A 17,997-nucleotide genomic window follows, 5' to 3' on the forward strand; every position below is an offset into this window, starting at 1 on the left:
ACTCACTTTGTACTTCTTTCAACTTTTCTTCATATGTGCCCCATCTAGGGCATTCCTTATCTCTTTTTGATTCCAGAATTATCTTTGCATACCCTTCAATCAAGTATTTTGTCATCTCATAGCCCATAGGTTCAATAAACTTAACTCTTGGTTGCATATTTCTATACAAGTTACATCAATTTCTATAATAAAACATATTTCATCCTTATACTTTTCAACTATATCAGATGGAATCCTAAATATTTGCTTCATTTTAGCTTGGAAGCTCTTCATCATCCTAGATATGTCTTTGATAATTCTTTCCTCAGGCTATTTTCTATAGTAATGAGTGATCAACTCCATTGCGCATTTGTTTGAATTCCACTCATAATCAGGCATACCAACAAATCTCCTTATCACTTGAAAGAATAGGTGTGTCAATAAGGATTCAAATCTAAATCTTTCATTCTTGATCTTCTTGATCTTGTCAATGTTATCGACTATTTGTTGTCTTGGGATTCACACATGTTGACTTTTTCTCTCCCTACAATCATCATAAATATTGCATGGATAAACCCAGTAGGTACAAAGTTCATTCTTGTATTATAGTTCATCTTGTAACCTATAATCTTACTAATCAACCTTATACCAACTTGTTTGATCTTATCAACTTTCATGTTTCTTCCATTAGATCTTGATCTAATGTTGCTTTCTACCAGTTTCTTGACATTCTTTTCATTTATAGGGTTATTGTCATCATTACTCAATCCATCTTATGAATCAATCATTATCAATCATGATTGGAATATTTGCTACCCAGAATATGTCTTCATGAATACGACTCATAATTATCCTTGTCCATTCATGTCCTCAAAGAACATATATTTTGTGATATTTAGGTCTCCCAAATGCTCCAACCCTTGTTTTAAAGAAAGGTCATTGTTGTACACTAGATTCATGTCTTGCTAAATGTCATTGTCTCCTATTGTTTCGTACTTGTGCTGAATATACGCATGGATATATTCTACGTGTATGACTCTACTAGGTACTTGTGAAAATGCTCCTGATGGGTCATCATTTAGTGAAATGTATGGATGTTTCTTAAATTTATACCCAGGTCTTTCACTTACATCATGTACAATAGGATTCTCTATTTTCTCAAATTAAAGCTTCAAATTATGACTGTACAAAAGATAAATACCTTTAAAATCATAAAACTAGGGCTTGCAAAATTCGCTTTCAATTTTGCTTCAATACACTTCAATTTTCTCTCAAATTTGCTCCTTTATTCTCCTTAACTTCTTGCATGATCAAATGGTTCGCAAAAATCTGATTTTAACTTTTAAATCCTTTCCAATTAACTTTTGCAATAAATGTGCAAGTACATAGGGCTCAAAAAGTTATTCTTATTAATTAGAGAACTTGTTTCTCTTTACACACTCATATATGAACTCATATATTCATGCGCTCTTAGGTATAGCTTCCTTTCATCCATGTATACCTCATATTAACTATATGTGCAAACCTTGATTCTTTCTCTAAGGGTTATAATAACTTTCTAATGTCATTTCCCTTATAGTTTTCAAATGAAATGGTTGCTTTGATTAATAAAGGTTGGTTCACAACACTACTACTGATTTCAACTTGTTTTTGGGTGTTTAACTTGACTTCTACCTACCCAAGCTTGTGAACTTGTTGACTGTTACTACTATTATCATTCCTTCTAACATTGTTCACATTCCTTCTAAAATTTGGTGTTCTCATGTTTTTTTGCATTCTCATATTGTTCATCTTACAAAATCTTGTTGTGTATACCATATTATAACAAGTTTGACATGTTATCACATTGTTTCCATACCTAGGTCCTAACTGATTGATCTATACTATGAAATCTCTAGCAGTATGTCCAAATTTGTTACACTTATAACACATGATTCCATTCCTTATAACATTGGTTCCTCCAATAGGTACAGTAGTTTTAGGGTTAGTATCTTGATACATATTATTATTAAATCTAAGTCTTCTACATTCACTAGCTATAGGTCCATAACCATACCAATTATAACAATAACTAGAGATAGGGTTAGTGTACTTACTTGTAAAGTACTTCTTCATATGACCAAATTCATTTCATGCATAACATTTTCTAGTAAATTGCATCTACATTCCTTTAGGTGGTTCAAATTGTTTAGGTATATCTTCATATTGTTTAGATTCAACCTTGTTCAAATCTTCTTGTCATTGTTCAGGCTGTTGGATCACAAGATCTATTTCATCTATAGCCTCAAATCTCTTTGATAATCCTCCTTCATGGTAACCAATACAATTCTTTTCATAAGGAGGTCTTTGTGTCATGATCTTCTCATCAAGCTTCTCACTGCTTGAATATAACTTCTCAATATGTTTCTTTTTCGGTGTGAGCCCTCCTTTCACAATAGCATTGTACTTCTCAAGTTCTGAATACTGTAACTTTGATAATTCAAGTTTAGATATCACCTTGGTAAGTCTGAATTTCATATTTGCATTCTCAGTTCTCAAATCTGATTCAATCTCATTGTCATCATCCTTCAGACTCAACTTTAGATTTGTAATCTTTAGCTCATGCTTCATAATCTCATTTTCTTTCTTAAGCCTTGAAACTTCATTACTTTGCTTGATCTGATATTTAGTCTCTTTCTTGGATATGATATATTTATCTTATCTTTCAACTTCTTAATTTAGTCTTTCACATTTTCAAACTCGTCCTTCAAAGTATCTCTTTCCTCTATGATTACATCAGGTTGCTCAAGAGCTTCTTCTAGGTTCTTCTGTAACTGATCCATATCCATAGAGATCTTACTCAATTTGTCAGGCCTTCTTTGAGTAACTATGCTCTGATAGCAATTGTAAGAAATAGGAAATACTAAGAGAGGCAGAATTAGTATTTCACAAGCTTTTTCCCAACTATGGATATCTTTTATAACCTTAAAATATGCACATGTGAATATACTAAAAAGTAAACATAATAGTAAATCAACGCAACTCATAACACCATTATTTGTTAGAGGACTAGGCCTTGTTAGAAGCCTCAACCTTGTTAGGATTTTTTATTACAATTACAAAATGTATGAAAGATGAGCCCACTACCCAAACATGCAATATAGAATAATATTTAGTACACAAGAGGTATAGATACAAAAACCTCTTGCCAATGTTGATATCTTAATTAACTGATTTGACCTGTGTAGCTCGTTGTACAATCTTTACATATACTACCTCTTACTTTCAACATCAAATTTGCATCATATAACAATATCATAAAAATGGCATAGACATAACAAAACTTTGCATCTAAAGACCTTTCCTTTATACCATATTCTGATATGTCAGTCATCACAGCATCACACATGTCCCAAAAGCAAATATGATGTTTGCTCACTTAGGGTTAACATCTAGGATGTTGTCCCTAATTGGTTACGTAATTGATTTCATAATGTGCTAAGATGTACCACTCCCCGTCATTTCATGTTTAGTTTAGATATATATGCATATGTACATGTTTGGGTTATTTGCAGATTGCAGGTATCAGACATCAACTTTCCTAAATTGTCAAGATGAGCATGCACTATCACAATATATCAATGGTAAAAGAGGGGAGATAGTTCTCAAGTCCAAATCCTAAACCTAAGCCAATAGTCCTAAAGTATAGGACAAGTATCTTAGTTACCTTTTTGAATTCGTCAAATGATGTGAATTTGATATTTTAACCTTTGAGTTTGACTCATAGTTTGTCATTTAGATGAGTTTTCTTATTGAGTTTGTGGGTCTATTGTGATTTTCAGTTATAATTAAATCAAACAAAGTTACGATTAAATTATTTAATTAAACAAAAAAATTATTTTTAAGAAATCATTTTTTAATTATATTTAATTATTCAGAAATAAATTAAATGGAAGAAATAAATTAAAATATTTAATTAAAAGACCAAATTTTGCGTAATTATATTTATTTAATTTAATAATAATAAATTTAGAAGTTTCATTGTAATTTATATATAGCCAACCAGCACATAGTACTCATTCTTTTGCTAGTAGGGGTAGCTTTCAACAATCTAACGTACCTAGAGTGCAGGGAAGCTTTGTTGGAGAATGTTTTTCATCCGGACAACGCAACGCAAGCATAAGTCATCCCATTGTCCCCAACGAGAACCACAGTTCTCGGATTAAAGGCCTACAGTTTCAGAACCCATGGTTGGAGATATGGGTAGATCTCTGAGGGTCTTTGCAGTGGAGTCTTATCTTCCTATAGGGGGGGAAGGGTCAAATAGGACCTGGACATTTAGTGCTTAAGTTTTATCTTCTTGTAAGCTTCCAGAAGTAAGCCTAAGTCTAGGGGGAGGATGTAGTGCCTACACCTAGTTTACTTTAATGTTATATTGTTAAATTCTTTTAGGCCAGCTTTCGTGATTATGTGATGTGATTTAGTGGTACTCGGTTACCTAATTTTATTGATGTTATTTTCATACTTAGTTTATATATTTGATGAGGTACTTTATACTTAGATCATTCATGTGTTCATGGTTATTCTATTGATGATGATGCTTTGTACATTTCATATAGTGATTTCAATTTTTTTCATGATGACAGTTATATGGATGATTTATATGTGGTTTTATGGTTACTTACCCCATCTACATGAAAGCTCCCTTCTACATGCAAAAGATGTCACATCTAATAGTATTTGGAGTGTGTGACTTGCTCTAGGAAGCCAAGTTGTAGACTTGGGCAAATAAATAAGTGTATTTTAAAATATGTAATGGATCTTCAAGCCACGATTTGCAAGTAAATGGCCTTTTCCAGCCAACATGCAATATGTAATGGGCCTTGGAGAGTGTGATTTTGCATTACAAACACATGTAATGACATCCAAGACCTTGTTTTTGCACTCCAAAGCCAAAAACGCATAAGGTATAACATGTACTATATATTTTAAATATGTGATGAGGCTGGGAGAGTGAGATTTGTATCTCTGGACTACATATATGTTCATTTTAATTATGTAATCTCATCCCTAGACTTTGACTTGGCTTCCCAAGCCAAAAAAGTCGACATTCTATGGCCAAATAAAATATGTTATTGCATGTTTAAGATCTAACTATGCATTTAAATACATGCAAATGATATTGGAGACCACTTTTTGTTTTTTTTCTTCAAAAATGTCTCATGCATTGACATCTAAAGGGCAAATTTGGACCAAAAATGCCTAGAAATTTGTATTTCCAACTTACGTGTTTGCATTTGGAGGAGGCATTTTGGAGTTTGAATGCAAGATTTAGTATGTGAGGATCATGGTTTTCACCAAGAACATCAAAAATAAATCATGCTTGTGGATCTGGAGGGCAAGTTTTTTCCCAAAATGTCCAAAGAGGTGTATTTCATCAAAATGTTTTACATTTCAAGGCTTTGCTAACTTGCATTTTCCTTTCTACATGCAAAAATGTCGTATATGACCATGGAGATTACCATTTGCAACTTTGAATTGGTCAAAACCTATTGATTTTTGCGTGTGTTTGCACTTGGAGAACCTGATTTTGGAGAAGATTTGTTCATCTAAACTTCTCTTTCCTCCATTTTTGGGTCATTAAATTCCAAGAAAGTAGAATATTTCAACTTTTCTTGTATTTCTTACTTGTTTTGCTACAATACTAGATTATTTGGCTCATTTTTGTCTTTAAAACCTTCATGTTGTTGCAAATACAAAAGTCTTCCAACTCCAAAAACAAAATTGCATGTAAAGAGAGGTTTTGAAGTTTGTCATGTTTGAGTCAAAAGCAAGAGGTAAGTTGTTATGTTTTTAGTTTTTCTTTCTTGTTTGTTGCTTGTTTTTTATTTGTTTTTGGAGAAAAGTTGAAGATTTATGCCCAAGAATGAAATTGCATTTCCATGTTTCCTCCTCCCATACTTCATCCATTTTCCACTTTCAGACACATGTAATCGCACCCTCTGAACCCGAATGCATATTTTACATCATGTAAAGTGAAGAGTTTTTGCCACATGCAATGACATCTAGAGAACCCAATTTGGGTGAAAATTCACATTTTAAAGCACCCAAACTCTCATCTTGCACATACAAAAATACTTCCAACTTGCATTCTTTACTTTCCCCCAAAAAAGCCTCTTTTTTCCCACGTGCAATACATCACCCTAAATCCAATTTTGGGCATTTTTGTCGAAAAGTGGCCAAAATCACTTTTAGGGTGATGGATTGCACTCAGTATCTAATTAATACTTCAAACACGCATATGTCATGGATCTTTCATTATGACTCAAACCCCAAAGTTTTCAAGGATCCAATCTCATTGGAAGATGTTTTCATCTTCATGTTGCAGCACACTCTTCAAGATATGTCAAAACTTATTCATAGAGCAGTGACATCTTGTTGAGGAGACATGTTTTGATTCTCTAGAAGTAATTATTCATCCAGTCTCCACTTTCCTAATGGTAGCCTTGGAACCTAAGTTTGTGTGGCAATGTGCCAAGCGTTTTGGGAAAAAAAGAAAAAAAGTTAAAGATGTTGATGGGAAAGTTGTTTTAAGTTTTCATCCAGACATCATTGAGAATGTATTCAAAGTAGAGGAAAATTCAAAATGTGAAAATCTAATGAAGGAGAACTCGTGACAATTGTGAAATGAGGAAAAGCTTGATTACGTCAAGTTTTCAAATGACAAGAAGCAATTCGTCAAAGAGAATCAGAGGCTATCAAAAGACACAACACTATGGTTATCAAGGTCAATGTAGTTGCAAAAAATGCAAGAACTCCTGATGATGTGATCATCTGGAATTGCATCATCAAGTACAAGGCCTTTGCCAACAATCTTCAAGATTGATTCATTAAGAATCAACAACTTCAACATTTTCTTCCTCTAACCTAGTTTTACCAGGTCAAAGTGGTTGAGTTGCTCCCACTTTGTTCTCCTTTCTCTCACTTATTTTCTTATCTAAAGAGTGCCTCCCTCATTGTAAAAATTATTTTATTGTATACAAGAAACCTTTAAATAATTGTGCAAGCATAACTTCTGTTGTGTAGTACTATTTTGAAGAAAGTAAATACAAAGAAACAATTGGACTTGAAACTTTGATTGAGTGCAATTGTGATAATGCAAATTAGAAGCTTTGACTTTAGTTTGCATCTTTTATCTTTGATTCATGTTATTGTTGTACATTTTAAATAATTGGGCATAAATGAGTTAAGAAGTACATCAACTCTCTCTCAATAGATTCTACACATATCTCTTTTCATGATCTATGTTACAACATGCTTGCACTCTTCACATGATACACCATACTTGCACTTTTTTTTTGTGAAAGTTCACTATGGTGCATAAAATGGGTATTTGTATTATATTGTGTGGAGAATAGCCACATTCGAGGAAATAATACCCATCATTGCTATGGGACAACATAGAATCAAATAATGTCTTCATTAATATCCTGGACTAAGAGAGGTAGCTCAACAAATCCTAGCTGGATGATAATCTACATAAAGTATAGTTTTTTAGAGTTTTCTATGCTCCCTTTTATGTGTGTTTCTTAGCTTCTTCTTTTTCCTAGGAATCAAGAGTTGTGGTAGATATGCATTTAGCATGACCTATTATGTTGGGTAAGGGATGCAAAATATCTATTATATAAACAATACATTTTTTTCACCAAGCCTACAATTTATTTATGAATTTAATATATATATATATATATATATATATATATATATATATATATATATATATATATATATCCAAAATGTACAAAAAACATAGAGTTTACATAATATATGGCATTCAAGTTACAATGTCCTATTGGAAGGGGGGAAATATCCATAAACAGAAAGTGTTGATCATGCAACTACTATTGTAGTCCATGTCAACTATTAATCACTATTAGAATAACAATAAAAATGACTTTGTAGTCCAATAATTAACACCACACACTTTAGGATGTACCACTCTCTAATTCCATATTGGTTTCAAATGATATTTTGGTTGGGAAATATTATACCAATTATTGAAATTTTTAAAATAACAAATGGAGTTTTTCATCTTCTTTCACAACTTGCACACCAAAAACGTATAATAAAGACTCCCTATTAGTGGGTAATGTGAAACTCTTGTTTATTAAAGTTAGAAGTAAATCGAGGTGTTCTACCCATGGTACAAAAGGTTTAGCAGCAAAACAAGGGTGTTGACCCTTACACAACCACAAAGGTTGTCAAGAGATGAGCAACACATTAACTAAAGGTGTTGGTAGTTATAGGTCATGGCCACAATGGGCACATTTCAGCAAAGTTATCGACCTTCATTTAAAAATTCACTAAGGGAACAATCAACCACAACTAGCACTTACAACATAGAGGCCAAAAATAGCCATTTGTAACACATGGGCAATCACCCAACAAGTGGGCATACTACCAATAACAATTCATGTTTGACTTCATTGAGAGGACCATTATCAATGTTTTGTTCTATTAAGGTAAAACATAAGTATGGTTTTCATTAATACAAGAGAAGTCCATTGTTTCCATTATAGATAGAGGCCCAATGAATTACAATGTCAACATTTTAATCCTCTTTAGGAAAATGGAACATGAGTTCTATGGTAAGATGCAGATGATGATTTCTAGAGATGGTTTTGGTTCATACTTTACTAGAGTTTCAAGTCTTAAAAAAGAGAAAGCAAAGGGTTTCCTTTAACTTCTTGTATTTCGACAAAGATTTTACTATCAATGTCGAACTGACACCTTAGCAATATTCCATTTTCTATATTGAGACTAGTTCCTCTTGACCATTCTATAATGAGTGTGCTTAGTTTGTCAACAAAGAACTTAAATTGTGATTTTGAGCAAAGTGACTTAACAAATACATTATTATACCATTGGAAATAGAGCTATAGTCATTTAGAAAACATCAACAATTTTTACTCCCATTGTTGAATAAATTTACAATTCTAGGTGCTCTAATAGAGAATTTTTGTTATATAATGGATCAAGTTACCTATATGTAGGGCATATGATTTTATGGTAAGTTGTTGCTCTTCCGACCAAGCAATGCCCTATCTAAAATACAACATGAAGGATTCTCTACCCTTTGTGTTGCTAAGAAGCATCAAAAAAAAATTGGCTACCTTTGTCGATTCATCTACCTTACAAGGTGTTCTCAATTGTGTTCTGTAACAACTTTCCCATATGCCTACATACTTTTTTTGTTTGACTACTTAAAATGTCTCTCATTGATCATTGGACTCTAGTATAAAATATTTTTCCCTTGAACTTAAGAGTCTTGTAGCAAAATCCTTTCTTCAACAATTTTTTTAGTGAATGAGAAAGGTAAACAAGTAGCAAATTTTACCATTTATCACTTAGTTATTTTTGCAACACACTGTCCTTAGTATTTTTTAAACTTGCTATGTGATTCCATGAGGCTTATTTATTTATAAGTTATTTGTTTAACGCTTAGGGTTTAATTATGCCAATAGATTGTGATTTTCTAGCAAATTGATTAAAAAAATACTTTTTTAAATATTCGTTTCATTTTCCTATAATATAGTAAGTCAAGTTCCAAGGGAGGTTAGAGATCCCTATATGTCTCAAGGACATCTTAGAGATGGCAACCCATCTTCCAACAATGGATAATTTGGATACATCCTTAGGTAAGCGATAGAGGCAGTGGAACAAGGAGATGCTTCTTCTTAGTCCTTGGATCTCAAAAACGCAGATACATTGTGTGGGGGTTGGTATGGCAATGTGGAGGGACAAGGTAGCCCTACAAAATTGGTTAGAACCAAATTCACAAACAAATACCAAGTTCTTTGAAATGAACAACAAAGATAGGTTACCAATGAATGCATGTCTTTAATTTTCATTAGAATACACCATCAAATCTTGAAAATGGATACTAAGCTACTATGTCTATTTGAAAAAGGATCATCCAAAACTTTTATTTATATTCATAATTCTGTAGCTCACTAGAACTTTCAAAATGTTGTTAACGGGCATTTAATTTAATGTCAAGGTCAAAAGTGTAGGCACCTAGATGGCGTTGAGCTCAAAACTTACACCACCAAAAAAAAACTAAAAAAATTATAAAAATGTTGAATTAACTTTAAAAACTACTATGATAAATGATAACCCCGTGGGCTTAAAGAGTGATAGGAAAAATGTAGGAGTTGATGAAATCCAACTCCACAGCTGGTCAAAATCACCTACATGCAAATAGCCTGTCGAAAGGAGGCCGAGAAGGAAGAGGTGGAGCTTGAAAAAACCCTAAACAAATTTGAGAGAGAACATATTGCAAAACAATGAAAACGTAGTTACGATAAAAATGAGTTGTGAGTTACAAAGAGAGAGACCGAATATAAAAGCCTCATAGAAGCTTGTAGAACAAGCTGGAAAGTGGTAGAAGATAAGGTTGACAACTAAGCATTCACAAAAAGATGGAACATGCTAAAAGGGAACAAACTCTCATATTGTCAACAACTCATCACTACAACAATTAACTACTTAATATTAAATAAATGCATTAACCTAAATAAACGTAAGCAAATAGAATAATTAATTAATAACTAATTATTTACTCTAACAAAAAAAACATTAAAAATAAATAAACGAAAGAACCTTTAGGTATCAATACAAGTATATATATATATATATGAGTTCAATCATCTACAAAATTTAGTGCAATGAAAAAGTGTGGAAAATCCAACCCCACGTAAAAGTGGCTATTTTACGCACAAAATACCATGACCTTGAAAACACAAATTGACATGCATGTTTTTCTGATTTTTTTTTTTAATAGAATTGGAGACCAACTATGAAGATCAAACCAATAAAAAAATTATTCAAAGTTCATTGTGGTGCAAAAATGGATTTTTGTACGAATGTGTATGGGCATACTATTCGATGTGGAGAATAGCCCCCAATCGAGGAACCCATGTGGAACCAACATAGAAGCTGATAATGTCCACATGACTAAGAAGGGTCGTTCAACAATCCCAGCCAAATGATATATTCTCTCTTTAATAACATCACTTCAACATGCATGGTTGATAAGTACTTGCAATTGAGTGGAGGCCAAAAACCGAGTACACCTATTTGTTGAAACCTTTTTAAATAAGAACCCATGTATAAATACAATACCAATGGCACATATGCTTTTCAGTAATCTAAATCGTACTGTAACAAATGTTTAGTTGCATACATTTGCCAAATTTTCTCCTCCACTAGGACCCTTGCACGACTGTTGTGAAATTTGCAATCTATAATAAAGCAAAGGACACTAAATAATAATCACAGTTTTTTTGTGTCTTTTTGGTCTGTCGCACCTTAGTGGTCCAAGTATCTGGTTCTGGTTGTAGTGTCTGGTCGGTTTTGCTGGTCTCTGTTTTTTATTACCGCTGTTAACTGTCACCCTTAGGGGATTTGTACTGAATTGTAATGCTTTATCTTTGAGGTTTCAGGTACTTGTAAAACATGTATCTTTTGCTGATACTATGAACTTAATGCTTTATCTTGGCTAATTGTGTATGGGGTTTGGGGTCCCCTCAAAACCTGTTTTTACATTAATCCAAAAACAAAACAAAAAACACAGAGTTGCCTGAAAAAGCTGATCAAATTATACCATAAAAAATATGAACAAAGATCAAACAACTGCAATTTGGATGGTCTGAGCAATGACAGTTTGCAAAAGTAAAGTTTATGTTTACAGTTTTTTAGTCTGCTACGCTCCCTTTTGACAAATGTTTTTTGGCTCCTTTTAGTTTCTAGGAACTGAGAGCTGTGGTAGAAAAACAAATAGCACGACCTATTTGGTTGGGTAAGGGTGGCAAGACATCTATTGTATAAGCAATGTAATTTTTTCACAAAGTCTGCAACTTACCTATTAATAAATCAAGAATGTTCAGAAAACACATGTTTGCATAGCACATGACATCCGAGTTACAATGTCCTATTGGAAGGGGGAACAAATCCATAAATATAAAGTGTTAATCATGCAACTACTATTGTATTCCATGTCAACCGTTAATTACTACTGGAATAACAATAAAATTGACTTAAGTACTCCAATCAACACCGCACACTTAAGGATGCGCCACTTTCTAATTTCAAATTGATCGTGAATAAGATTTTGGTTGGGAAATATTATACCAATGGTTGAAGTTTTAAAATGACAAATGGACCTTTTCATCTACTTGCACACTAAAAATGTGTTTGAGACTTAATGTTAGTGGGTAAATGTGAAACTGCTTTTTTATTAAGGTTGGGAGAAGATCAGGGTGCTCTCCCCATTGTACATAAAGTTCAGCAGCAAAAGGGTGCTAACCTACACAACCACAACCAAAAGGTTGTCAGAAGATCAACAACATATTAACAAAGGTGTTGTTACAAGTCATGGCCACAAAGGGCAAACAGTCACCAAAGCTACTGGCCTTCCTTTGCCAAGGGAACACGAGGCTACAACTGGCCACTTACAACACAGGCGAAAAATAGCCATCAATAGCGCACAGACAAAAATGACTGTAAATGACTGTAGCCAAAAAAACACACGAGTACCAGAGCAAGGCCACAAGTGGCATCCAAACCTCAGAGCATAACGTAATGAGCAGACTACCACAAAACAAGGATAGGGCCACAGTGAAGCCCAAGTCAAGCCAGTTCCACGACCACTAAGAAAATGCGACCTGGACATGAAGTCATGCCCAAAGTACGAATAAATTGCCAACACCTCCATGAAAACAAGGCAAAAACCTTCATCTATAAAAGAGTAGGTGACTACAAGAGCTTCAATGTCCCCAACTCTCCCTTCATTGTCCGTGTCCCCCTCCCCTTCTGCATCTTCATTTGAAACTCGGCCCCACCACTCCCTTTCCTGCTTGCTCAATGCTCTCCCATAGTATCTCCTCAGTGTGTAAATGTGAAGTTGTTTAACGAAATGTGACACATCATAATTTAATAAAAAACAGCAGATTCAAATTTTGGGTATTAATAATAGGCTTGGTTTCAGTCCCACAAATAGAGCATGCAATGCCTTCCTCTTGAACCACTTGTACCATACGTAACACTAGCTGTTGCCTGGAACTGGAGGAAACCTAGCTTTTCTTGATATATTGCAGCCAAAATTGTCAAATGATTATTAAAACTTACATGAGAGTTGAACTTTTTCGCTATGAAACTTGCTCATAACCTTTAAATTTGCATACAGTTCCATTTTTCTCAATTGATCTATATTTACAGCTTCCAACATCCTATATGTTGTAAAATGCCCAGCATGACATAATGTCATAACTAATGCAAAGCCATATAAATTTACCACAAAGGACAACTTCCTACACATAAATTGCCAAATTTACAGGTGGCATTACAAAAACAGAATTATGAATTGCAAGAATAAGAGTGCATGAATGTGGGGAATCTTAAATCAGAAGACCTTTAAATTTGCATACGTTTCCATTTTTTCTCAATTGATCTATATTTACAGCTTCCAACATCCTATATGTTGTAAAACGCTCAGCATGACATAATGTCATAACTAATGCAAAGCCATAAAAATTTACCACAAAGGACAACTTCCTACACATAAATTGCCAAATTTACAGGTGGCATTACAAAACCAGAATTATGAACTGCAAGAATAAGAGTGCATGAATGTGGGGAATCTTAAATCAGAAGGTTATTTTGTATAATCTCACCCAAGACTTAGTGGCTACCCATTTCAATCATAAGCTTATACATATTAAATACAGTTTTACAACACTGATCAAAAGCATATAGGTTAGAGCTCTTTTCATTTTTGCTCTGTAGCCCTAGTTAGAACAAAAATTTCAAAAGAAAAAAAATCTTTGGTCAACAACTTTATTGACTTTCCAAGGGCCTTAATATGGCCAGACAAAACATGCACTAATCCGGAGATCCTGGGATCATATCATACAAATATAAACAATTTTATGACATCCAATCACATACGGTGTCATCAAACCCACAGAATACAAAAGATTACAGAAATATTTTTGGCCTAAAACCAGTCGACACACCTGCCTCTCAGAAACATGAGACCACTCTGTGAGAACAAGGATTATTTAACCTTAAACATCTTCTTCTGACAAACTCTAGGTCTCAAACTCTAGGCTAAGCTCAGCATAAAACCAAGCCTTTCCAATCACTCACATCATGTTCACTGAACATTTCTTTCTCCAGTCAAGGAGAATGACCATTATACCTTGTTACACTCATATGAATAACTTAAACACATCTCTTAACTTTCTTCTTGTAGCAAGCAAAACTTATATAACATGGTTAAGAGAAAACAATTAAGGATAGACGAGTCATTGTGGTTCAGATAAAATGGATTAAAAAAGAAAAAAAACGAATGAAGTAAAAATGGCACCAACACAACAAAATATTGCATATTATGACACAAATGAATCAACTTTGATTCTTTGGATAAAATACAAGACATATTACAAGAAATATAATTAGAAAGCTTTTAGCAAAAATGAAGTTCAAGAAGTTTCTTTTTCCTCATCCATCATGTTTTGCTGGATTCCAGTGAGAACTTGGCCTGCTTCAATTGTAGTTTTTCCTGTTTGTGCAAAGACATCTCAAATTAACAGTGTTAAAAGCTACAAAAACACGACAGTATTTCATGAAAAGATGTATTCTTCATCCTTTTAATATTTGAAGCTAATTAATTTTCTCATCTCCCCTTTTCCGCAAAATTCAAGGTAAGATTACTTTCAACACTTTAAGCTAAAGAACTCCATTTTATTTCTCTACCAATTTACAAAAGCACTGTTGCTCAACAGCTTGATCTGAATAAATTTTGAAAGTGCAGAACATAAGTTCTCAAGGTATGACCAAATAATTAAAATAAATTTCTTTCTTCCACATTAGCCACATCAATTTCCAAGGACATTCTACACACATTAGCTTGCTACTTGCCTCTAAGTAACACTAAAGAAATTTGAAAGGTTTGACAAATTACTCATGAGATAAAGAATGAAAACTACTGAAATACTGTTATATTTTGAGAAACATTTCCTCGGAAAAAAGGTATACCTTTCAGACCCCGATGATTGGAAATTTCCTTGTTAAGAGCACGAGACTCATTCCTTTCTGCAGCAATCTCAGAATGTATTCCTGAGCCATCTGAATGTGTCTGCAATATTGTTTCATTTTCAAACACACTGGAGCAACCATCTAGTCCAGCATCAGTACTTGGTGCTATCTGTCCAGCACACTAACATTTTTACACTTCTGCAACTACTTCACATAACTTTTCTGATAAAAAATTTCAATTCTGAAGTATTTAAATCAAATACAGTGTACTCACACTGAGAATATTTCCTGCTTGTATGTCACCATTATTCTGCAATTCTTCTATCCTTCTCTTCCTCCTGCTTCCAATCTGTACAGTTTCACCTTGCCGCTTGTCAACATCTTGTTTGCAACTTTTCTTTTTCCTATTGGATTTGACATCCAAAGAATCAGCAGCAGAGTCCCAACATTTTGACTTCTTCGACCTGTTCTTGACTAAATTTTGGTGCATACTAACAGATTCTGCAGCTGATACAGATAATGCAACCCCACTTGAACCGGTGGTTCTACACAGAACAGTATCTTCTCCCCTGCATTCATCTTCAGTCTCATCACCTTCTGAGAAAATTTCCTCTTTCTCGAATTCAATAGAATTGTCTTCCTGTTCAATAAGATTTACTTATAAGAATAAATGACAAATTTTATGTTCCATTGCAATCACTAAATCTAACTCCTCTTAGTAAGGAATAGTTTCACAAATTTAGCTAGCAAAATTCAAAATCCCATACAATATAAGGTGTCTAGTGCAGAATTCTTTTTTAAAAAGCACACTAGGTGTGTAAAGAAAAAACTCAGGTTCCTATTTCAAGCATGCATTTGCTGAAGCTTTCAAAAGATGACAAATCATGATAAAAGAGAAAAAGATAAATATAAAGCAGCTTCGCCTTAAACTACAGTTTTTCAGCAATTTTCAGATTTGCTGAAAACTCATTATGGTAGACACTTATTTTCAGATGCTGGTTTGGAAGAGACATACTTGATTGCGTAAATAATGAGACGTGATCTTGGCATCAGGTGTGTGATAGTATCATTACCAAAAGCCTAAAAGTAACATTTTCTGTTCATTTCCTGTAAAATAGTTATGGTTTATCACTCCATCTGACATTTACATATCCAAAGCTTCTCAATATCCACATGATAAGAAATTTTCGAGTTCAAATGGAAAGACCATTTCGGAACAGACATTCTTATCATGTAAATTATAAGACGGGTTCTTGCCATCAGGCATGTGACAGTATAACTGCCCAAATGTAACGCTTTTTGTTCCTTAAAATCTTTTCTTCAATGATTTTTTCTTATCAGTCCATTTTTTTTAAAGACCCAAAGCTTCATAGTATCAGCAGGTTAAGAACTTTCTGAGTTTATTTGGAATGATATCAGGTTTCTGTGGTTCCTGCACATTTCAATCAAGGCCAAGCAACAATATTTTTTTCTCGCAGCTCAAAAGGTGTGTTTTCTACATAACCATGAAATTTTGTTCTGCTATATTTGTTAAGCAATAAAACTAAGTTGTCATGTCCCTTTCTTGTAAATGCCCTTGGTTTGCCCAAAAAAAAAAATTCCTAGCAGGAGATGGAATAGGGTTACATGTCAACTTAGATCACCTTTATTGTTATTTCCGAGTGCCGTTCTACTTTAATCTAATTGTTAATGTTTTGAGATTGTTCAACTTATTTCTACCAATTATTGTCTTGTTTTGAGACTACGATTTTTCTAAGGCTCAGATATCTCTTCATGGTGGGCATTACATACTAATACTATTATCATCCTATACCAATTCACAGGGATTCTATTAATACTGTTTGATGATTGATATTTTTCTTTGATCTTCATTAATAAGTTCTACTAATTCAAGGTCGTTTGTATATAATCAGATTCTGCATTTGCTGGTTTTGGATCACTTATCTCTGCTGTTACTACCTTACTTCCTATGCCTGCTTTGGTGAGAATAAAATATTCCTTCGCACATGCCCAAAATGAACCCCACTGACCTCTTATATATACCAATACACAAACCCTTTCATTCATTGGTTGCTTCTCCTTAAACAGGTCAGCCAACAATTAATGTAATTATTAATTTGAGTTCCTGAAAAGTTGGGACCAATCCTATAAGAAAATATGTGACGGAGTCAAAACAGAAGCAGAATAATATTACATAAAAAAAATACCATACTTCATACTTTAAATTCAAATACATAACAATTATATAGGAGTTGTCTCCTACATTATAGGAAACTCCCATAACAACTCACCCAAATAAACATTTGCCATGCTCAAAGCCGATAAAATGGTGATAAGTGCATTATTTATTGGCCACAGTCACACAATAGGGACTGCTGACTGAACACAATCTTATTTTTAATTTTGTAAGTTCGACTGTGCTATTTGGGGAGGAAAAAAAGGGTTCCAAGGTTTTGAAATGTGATTTGTAGGGATTGAGAGCAATTTTTGGTGAATCTGAAGAAGTTTTTGTAGCAAAATCAGACTTGTAGGTACGTTTCATATATTTTAATCAATTTATCGTCTTTGTTGCATCTAGGTTATACAAACTCTACAATAGCATTTCTTAAGTACTCTAAATCAAGATTTAACATCAATTTTTAGCAATATTTTTAGATTTTTTCACAAGTTTCTTAAGAGTTTCACTAGGATGTCCAGTTCGTCCCTATGGGCCCCTGGACCAACCACGGAACGAACTGTTCCGTGGATCTGATCTGGTCAGCCAGTGGGTCTGGACAGGGTCCGGCCCACAGGTGGGTGGTTCGAACCATACTGCACCTAGTTCAGACCCAGGCGGACTGGGCTGGAAAACATCAAACGAACAGCAAACTTGATCCAGTGGATGGTCAAAGTCAGAGGCCAAGTTTTTTTTTTACGCAAATTTAATTATTTTTTGACATA

General features: G+C 33.8%; 1 protein-coding gene across 3 annotated transcripts in view; it reads right to left on the reverse strand.

The window, feature by feature from the left end:
• Positions 1 to 13,821: 13,821 nt before the first annotated feature.
• The window catches only part of DUO3 (Homeodomain-like superfamily protein), a 110,159-nt gene continuing 105,983 nt past the window's right edge, over positions 13,822 to 17,997 (reverse strand). For 2 of the 3 annotated variants that reach the window (XM_089819546.1, XM_089819545.1), the window contains exons 9-11: positions 15,332 to 15,697; positions 15,058 to 15,226; positions 13,822 to 14,581 (exon numbers count right to left, since the gene is read on the reverse strand). In XM_089819546.1, coding sequence (XP_089675672.1) covers positions 14,502 to 14,581; positions 15,058 to 15,226; positions 15,332 to 15,697 — 615 coding nt within the window. In that variant the 3' untranslated portion in view covers positions 13,822 to 14,501. The remainder of the gene's footprint in view (positions 14,582 to 15,057; positions 15,227 to 15,331; positions 15,698 to 17,997) is intronic. The other variant, XR_016362122.1, reaches the window with a different exon arrangement.

Source organism: Cupressus sempervirens, chromosome 3, assembly GCF_028749045.1.
Source record: "Cupressus sempervirens isolate cs-2001-9-10 chromosome 3, ASM2874904v1, whole genome shotgun sequence".
In the NCBI taxonomy this organism is placed as follows: Eukaryota; Viridiplantae; Streptophyta; class Pinopsida; order Cupressales; family Cupressaceae; genus Cupressus; species Cupressus sempervirens.